Raw genomic sequence first — 7,970 nt, 5'->3', positions numbered from 1 at the left:
TCAGTTTGCCTACACAGTGAGTTCCAGGCTAGTCAGCCCTACAAAGTGAGACAGTGTCTCAAAACAAACAAACAAACAGACAAACAAAATTCTGGAGCTAGATCCACTCACTATACCTACTAGCTGTGCAGTCGCTTAGAAAGGTCATGCTCGGTTCATTTTCTGAGTCATGAAGACAGAGAAGTGCTAACTTGACGAAGGTCGAAACAGAAAGCTTTAGTTGATGCTTTCGGTTAGTGGGGTCATTTTTATCCTCTAGAGCCTACTTTTTCCTGTAAATCGCGGATGACTGTGTCTGGGATTAAAGCTTACAGTACTGTTTAAGGCGTTTAGGGGTGGAGCCTTCCACTGGGATGCTTACTCGAAATAATAGTTGTTACCGGATGCCAGGCGTCCGCTGCGGATTTAGGGTCACTCCAAGTGTAGCGGAACCGCTAGGACTGTCGTGCCAGATCCCTGGTCTAGTCTGTGTCCCCTGGTGGATTCCTAAGCTGTCTACTTGTCCTAAGCCGGAAGGAGGTGGGGTCTGGAACCAAAAGGTTGGACATTCCATGAATCTCAGAGAGGTTTCGCCTGAGAGCTTTAGGCAGAACTATGGCTATGCGGTCCTCCAGGCCGCGGAGGGGAGCTGGCAGGGGTGCCGGTGAGCACCAGCGGGCTGGGAGGAGGGGAGGCTTTGGGGACAGCGAGGCAGCGAGGGACGTGGGAGGCAGCGGATAGCTTCGGGGCTGTTAGTCTCGGAGTGGATGGCTGCAAAGCCGGCCAGCGCAGGCTGCTGATCACTGACGTCTGACTCCTCCTCTCCTGCAGTCCCAGCCAAGCGGGGCGCAGGAACCATGGGTGCCTGGACATCCAGGACCCAGGTCCCGACGCCGGAGCCCGACCCCCAGGAGGCCCTGGACCTGAGCCGCCTGCCCCCGGAGCTGCTCCTGCTGGTACTGAGCCACGTGCCCCCGCGCACGCTGCTGAGGCACTGCCGCCGAGTGTGCCGCGCCTGGCGCGCCCTGGTGGACGGCCAGGCCCTGTGGCTGCAGCTGCTGGCGCGAGACCACAGCGCCGCGGGCCGCGCCCTGCAGACGCTAGCCCGCCGCTGCCTGCCCCCCGCCCGCGGAGACACGCCCTGCCCGCTGGGCCAGTTCTGCGCGCTGAGACCACTAGGACGCAACCTCCTCAGCAACCCCTGTGGCCAAGGTGAGATGCTGCGGGGGCGGGGGCTGGGGAAGGCCGAGGGGCGGGGCCCCAAGAATGCTAATGAACCGAGCCAGTAAGGAATCCACCGAAAGGGATTAAGGGCGGGGTCAGGAGATACGTAATGGGCGGGGCCTAGAGGTAAACCCAGAGGCGGGTCTACAGATGAAGCAGAGGGAGGGGCTAGACGCGGGGTCACACTTGACCCAGTTAGAGTGGCTGGAAGCACCTGACCCACATAAGGGAGCTTCGGAGGGGACCAAACTTCATATCCTCTATCAGAGACAGAGAGGCACCAATGAGCAATTAAAGTCAATGCAGAAATATCTTTTGTTTGATTGGCTTCTACATTTTAACAACTTATTTTTATTAATGTATATGTGTGCTTGTTCAAAGGTCAAAACAGATTCCCTGGGACTGGAGTTTCAGGCTAAGCCTTCTGGGTTGGAAGCTGGGGACTGACCTCAGGTCCTCTAGAAGAGCAGTTCCAAGCTTTTAAATTTTCTTAGTATTTTTTTTTTTTGTTTCTGTTTTGTTGTTGTTGTTTTGTATTTTGTTTTTGCGGGCTGGAAAGATGGCTCAGCGGCTAAGAGCGCTGGCTGCTCTTCCAAAGGACCTGAGCTCAGTTCCAAACACAGCCATCACCGGGCAGTGGTGGCGCACGCTTTTGATCCAGACACAACCATCTATAGCTCCAGTCTCAGGAAGGCCACCCTTTCTTCCGGCCCTCTGAAGGTACCAGGCATGTACACATTATGCAGACATAAACTTTTAATTTTTAAAATTATTTTTTGTGTGTATTAAAGGGCTCAAGCCTCGTGGTATACAGGTAGGTGGTGAGTGGGCAGCGGCCAACTTTGTATCAATTCTCTCCTTGTAGTTTTGCATGAAGTCTGATGGTTAGTTAGACTAAAGTTTTCCCACTGAGCTGTCCTGTCTGCTCAGGTTTCTAATTCGTTTCAAACTTGAGGTGCAGTGCGGTGTGGCTTGAATTCGGCGGCGACCCTAAAGCCTCCGCATCCCTCGCACTGCGGTTACCGCCTCTGTTTTTTTTTTTCTCTACAGAAGGCCTGCGCAAGTGGATGGTGCGACACGGTGGGGATGGATGGGTGGTGGAGAAGAACAGGAAACCTGTCCCTGGGGCCCCTTCACAGACCTGCTTCGTGACTTCCTTCAGGTGAAGCCCTCCCCGTCCCGCCCTCCCTGCCCCCCCTGCCCCCCCCCCCCAACAAGGGCCAGAGCCCTTGAAGAGAGGCCCGCGGGTTCTCAGGGACCAAGGACCAACCGCTGTCTCACTTTCTTAGCTGGTGTCGCAAGAAGCAGGTCGTGGACCTGGTGGAGAAGGGTCTGTGGCCAGAGCTGCTGGACAGCGGCGGTGTGGAGATTGCCGTGTCTGACTGGTGAGTCTGGGGACAGGAAAAGCCCGTGAGTAAGCACTGGAGCCCATGGCTCACACTTGTGATCCCAGCACTTGGGAGGCTGAAGCAAAGGATTATGTGAATCCCAGGATGGCGTAGGCGAGCTGAAAGCCAGGGTGGGCTCCATGGAGTGAGACGTGTTTCCCACCTGATCCTGTCAGAGTGTCGTCTCTCTGGACAGTGTTTTTATTGGGGCTTCCTGGATTGACTGCCCAGTTAGCTGCTTGCCTCTGTGGTTAACCACAGCCTCCAGGCCAGCTGACGCTAGCTCACAACCCTGAATTACACTGTGGCTCTTTCTAAAGTGACCAAGTTTGGCCTGTGCCTATCTGTGGACATGGCCAGGCCCTGTCCTCAGTCAATATGGTAGACTATTTAGTCATAACCTGGGTCTCCAAAAAAGACACACCAGGCAGACATGGCTTTGCAAGGGCCAGAGATCATTTGAGTGCATTTTACTGGGGCAGAGACAAGTACAGGAACTGAGGATCGAACCCAGGGCCTCGCACATGCTAGGGAAAGCCTCCACTGCTAGACCTCACAGTCCAGGTCTCTTTTTTTATTTTGAGGCAGAGTCTCACCAAGGCGGGCTGGCCTTGTACTTGAGCTAGTCCTACATCAGCCTCTGAAACAACGGGGATTTCATGCCTGGGCCGCCTGACTCTGCCTGCTTGGGTGAGAAGCCAGTATCACTACACTATCCCTGGCTTTTTTTTTTTTTTTTTTTTTTTTTTTTTTGAGACAGGGTCTTGCTATGTAATCCTGACTGACCTGGAACTCTCTTCAGGCCAGACTGGCCTCGAACTCACAGAGATCCACTTGCCTCTGCCACCACACCCAGCAACACTCAGATCCTTCCATGAGTTCTGGGGTTCAAACCCAGGCTGTCTCATTCTTGTGCAGCAAGGCCTTCACTGACTTAGCCATCTTGACAGCCCCTCAAGACCCTTGTGAGGAACTTAATATGTACCCCACTCTAGGGAGGCTAGGCCCCCCTCCCCCAAAGAGGTATGTGATGCATTAAGAAGACCCCCCTTCCCACAGGTGGGGAGCTCGACATGACAGTGGCTGTAAGTACCGTCTCTTTGTCACACTTCTTGATGCTCACCAGAACGTCATAGATAAGTTCTCAGCCGTGCCAGACCCCATAGAGCAATGGAACAATGATGTCTACCTACAGGTGAGCCTCTCACCAAAGAAGGGCTTCTCACTGGGTAGGGATTGGTCGGTGCGAACTTCCCATGGCCCCATCGCCCTCCTCATCACCTCCACATATGGTCAACAGCAGTCATTTTTAGATTAATTTATTTATGTCTTATTTTGTCTGCATGTATGAACACCGGAAAAGGGCATCAGATCCCATGGGACTACCTTTATAGACAGTTGTGAGCTGCCATGTAGTTACTGGGATTTGAACTCAGGACCTCTGGAAGAGCAGCCAGTGCTCTTAACCGCTGAGCCATCTCTCCAGTCCTTCCATCTTTAGTTTTAAATTTGTGTGTGTGTGTGTGTTCTATATGTATATGGGGCTCTGCCTGTGCATGTGGAAGGCAGAGACCTGTGCCATATATCTTTCTTTCTTTCTTTCTTTTTTTCTTTTTTCTTTTTTTTTTTTTTTGAGACAGTCCTGGCTGTCCTGGAACTCACTCTGTAGACCAGGCTGGCCTCGAACCCAGAAATCCGCCTGCCTCTGCCTCCCTAGTGCTGGGATTAAAGGCGTGCGCCACCACTGGCCGGCATATCTTTCTCTTTTATGCTCCACCCCAGTTTTGAGACAGTGTCTCTCACTGAACGAGGAGTTCATCGATTGGCTGACTGACTGACCAGTGCGTTCTGAGGATCCACTGTGTCTGCCCCGGCACTGGAGTCACAGATATCCGTATCACCACAGCCAGCTTGGATGCCGGGGATCTTAACTTGGGTTCCTCATATTTGTACACCAGGCCCTTTATCGACTGAGCGGGTTCCCTGGCCCCGCCCTCTTATGTCATCAGAGTCAGTACACGGAGAAAGCTGGTTCTGGTTGAGGTCTCTGCTCTGCAAACAATAGCTGAAGGGCAGGATGGTGGTGGTGGGTGATCACAACTGCCCACCCTGGAGTGCCCATGATATGAGAAATCACTGTTGATTTGGATTCAGAGCTCCTGCGTGTGATCTCTAGGCCAGTCTACACTGAGATTCCTCACATCATGGCCGCCACTGGACAGACTTCTTCCACACTGGCTAGAGCTAAGGGAGCCAAGAGAAATTAGCTCCAGCTCTTTGGTGTGTCCTGACCTTGCTTGGGGAGTCACGTGACAAGACCTACTCCAGCTCACCTTTTTTTTTTTTTTTTTTTTTTTTGAGACAAGGTCTCATGTAGCCCAGGCTGGTCTCCAACTCATTGTATAGCTGAGGCTAGCCTTGAGTTCCTGGTTCTCACTTCTGTCTCCCGAATGCTGGGGATAACTGCAGATGTGTATAGCCCAGCTCCACTCAGAATTCCTGCCACATTCTTGGTGATAAAACTTCTTTTAAGCTGGGTGGCACTGGCGCACGCCTTTTGTCCCAGCACTTGGGAAGCAGAGGCAGGTGGATTTCTGAGTTCCAGGACAGCCAGGGCTACACAGAGAAACCCTGTCTCAGAAAACAAAAACAAAAACAAAACCTCTTTTATTGGGAGGGGTGTTTTGTTTGTTCCTTTCTCTTTGAAACATTTCTTACTAACTGTTACTTACTAACAGTTACCCAACTGTTGAGGACTGTGTAGCCTGAGCTAACTTTCCTTCCTCTCACCTCAGTCCCCCAACCCAGTGATGGCAGGAGCTTGTCCCCATACCTAGCCTCAGATTCTACCTGCTAATGAGAACATGGCAAGGTTTCAGAAGGGCCATCGTCTGGGAAATCACAGACTGGCTGACAGAAGGGCTGTGACACAAGGCTGACTGACTCCTTCTACCCCCAGGTCACCCACGTGTTCTCCAACATCAGGAGGGGAGTACGTTTCGTGTCTTTTGAACACTGGGGCCAGGACACACAGTTCTGGGCTGGCCACTATGGGGCCAGAGTGACGAACTCCAGCGTGATCGTACGAGTCTGTCAGTCCTAGTCAAAAGGCTGCCGTTTTGGCAAGACAATCTGACCGTGCCTTCGTGGAGCTGTTGGCTGGAATCCCTCCTGAGTCAAGCACTGTACCTCCCTGGCACAGGGAACTCTGGGATCCAGTGAAGGGTCCTGTTTGGTCTTGTCCTCAGAGTCTGGAACATTGAAGTCCTCTGTCAGATCCACCTGTTGCTGCTGCTTTACAGCATGGGTGCCTGGGTGCCCAGATGCATAGGTGCCTGGGTGCCTGGGTGCCTGGGTGCCCGGTGCATAGGTGCCTGGGTGCCTGGGTGCCTGGGTGCCCAGATGCATAGGTGCCTGGGTGCCTGGGTGCCTGGGTGCCCGGTGCATGCTGGTCTCGGGTCACAAGCTGCCTCTATTTCAGTTCGATCACCCTCTTTGGCCTGTCCCCGATATTGATACCCCACCCTTTTTTGAGACAGGGCACCCCGGCTGGCTACACCCCTCCTGCCCTTAACGCTCATGTGCTGGGACGATGGCACACCCACACCACTCAGTTTGTGCAGTGCTGGAGATGAGCCCAGGGTTTTGTGCATGCCAGGCAAACATTCTACCATCTGAGGAACTTCCCAGCGTCCTCTCTGGTTATGTCCTATTTCTGCCTCAGGGACTTTCTCTGTCCCTTCCTTGACGCCGTCTACTTACGACTGGACTGAGGATTTATGGCTAGCGAAATTCCAGCTTCCTGGGTAAGGAACCAAAGCTCTCTTGGCTACAACCAGGCCTCTGCATTGAAGGGTGTCCTAGGGTATATCTGCCCACAGATTTTCTCCAGACAGTTAGAAGTGCCTAGAGTCCAGGCCCTGATCCTCAAAGATGCCTATAATTGTGTAATATTTAAAGTTATTTTTCATTTTCTCAAACAATGAGAGAATAATACACTGGCAATATCTATCTGCCAATCGCACTGTAATAAACTGATTATTTTGCCTAAACTGGTTCATATCTTTTTCTTTGTTTTGGTCTTTTTAGATGCTTCATGTGATTGTTGTTGTGGTTTTAAGACAGGGTCTCACTATATATCCCTGGCTCACCTGGAACTCACTATACAGCTGCTCGTGTGTGTGTGTGTGTGTGTGTGTGTGTGTGTGTGTGTGTGTGCGCGCGCGCGCGCGCGTGTGTGAAAAACAGGCAGGGCCGCATACCCACCATAGAGAAGGCGGGTGCCCTCCCCTCCCCCTTCCCCTCCCCCACACCAGGGGAGGGAGGGCGGGTGAGTGGGAAGTGGGGGGGGGGGTCCTTGCTCAGAAGGGGGTGCCCTGGCTGGGTCCTTTCCTGGGGCTGGTAATGCTGGTAATGCTCCTACGCGGTGGGTTTTGGTAAGAAGAGACAATCTATAGTTTCAAAACTTTATTATAGAAAAGTAGGAAGAGAAAAGGAGGTAACGCAGTAAAGAGAGAAAGAGAAGATGGCTGGGAGGTGACGTGACCATGTGGAAAGGGGGAAGAATGGGGAGAACAGGGGAACAAAGAGCAAGGGAGAGAGAACACAAGAGAGTGAGGCGGGGCAAGAAGCCTTCTTTTAAAGTGGGCTGGGCTACCTGGCTGTTGCCAGGTAACTGTGGGACAAGGAAAACCTGGCTGTACCCTGGTGACTGTAGGGGTGGAGTCCAGCCAGAACACTAGGGGCCTGGGGTGTGGCCATACGTGACTGATGGCCACAGGGTTATGGAGTTGAGGAGTCAGCAGTCTGGGAGCATGGCTCACTGGTTCTGTCCCTTGTAGAATGTTCTACTGGGTCTCCAGAGTAAGCCTTGCTCAACCAGGCCACAGACTGCCTTACGCGGTTCCACGTGTGTGTGTGTGTGTGTGTGTGTGTGTGCCTTTGTGTGCTTGGTGGTGGTGCACATATACCACAGGAAGCATGGAGAGATCAGAGGGCAACTTGCAGGAGTCAGTTCTTTGCACGATATAGATCCTAGACCCTAGGGATCAAACTCGGGTTCTGTGATTTGGTGGGAAGCACCTTCACCCACCGCGCCATTTTGACAGCCACTATTTTGACATTTTTTTCTTTAAATCAAGACAGGGTCTTCCTATGGTATGGCTGGCCTGGGACTCGTTACAATCCTTCTCCTGTGCTCCCCGGATGGTAGCATTCTAAGCAACACGTGCCCAGCTTGCTTCAGGTCTTTGCTTCCATTTTTGAGACAAGACCTCATGTAGCCTAGGCCGACCTCAAGCTCTCTGTCTAGCCAGCTGTGGCCTTGAACCTCTGAACCTCCTTCCTCTGCCTCCCGAGTGCTAGAGACAGAACTCAAGT

At 52.6% G+C, this 7,970-nt stretch overlaps 1 protein-coding gene across 4 annotated transcripts; it reads left to right on the top strand.

Moving 5' to 3' along the window:
* Positions 1-321: 321 nt before the first annotated feature.
* Positions 322-6,633, top strand: Fbxo27 (F-box protein 27). 4 transcript variants are annotated; one of them, XM_052167442.1, is made up of 7 exons: positions 322-519; positions 811-1,191; positions 2,254-2,365; positions 2,493-2,588; positions 3,651-3,786; positions 5,551-5,922; positions 6,002-6,633. In XM_052167442.1, the coding sequence occupies exons 1-6, from the start codon at positions 354-356 to the stop codon at positions 5,692-5,694; spliced, it is 1,035 nt and encodes a 344-aa protein (XP_052023402.1). In that variant the 5' UTR covers positions 322-353; the 3' UTR covers positions 5,695-5,922; positions 6,002-6,633. The 4 variants fall into 4 exon arrangements, with proteins under 4 accessions (XP_052023402.1, XP_052023412.1, XP_052023429.1 ...); XM_052167469.1 differs by having other exon boundaries at positions 323-539; XM_052167461.1 differs by lacking the exon at positions 322-519 and adding an exon at positions 546-643.
* The last annotated feature ends 1,337 nt before the right edge of the window (positions 6,634-7,970 follow it).

The sequence above is a fragment of the Apodemus sylvaticus genome, chromosome 1 (genome assembly GCF_947179515.1).
Source record: "Apodemus sylvaticus chromosome 1, mApoSyl1.1, whole genome shotgun sequence".
Lineage (NCBI taxonomy): Eukaryota > Metazoa > Chordata > Mammalia > Rodentia > Muridae > Apodemus > Apodemus sylvaticus.
This window is presented reverse-complemented; position numbering and strand designations above follow the sequence as displayed.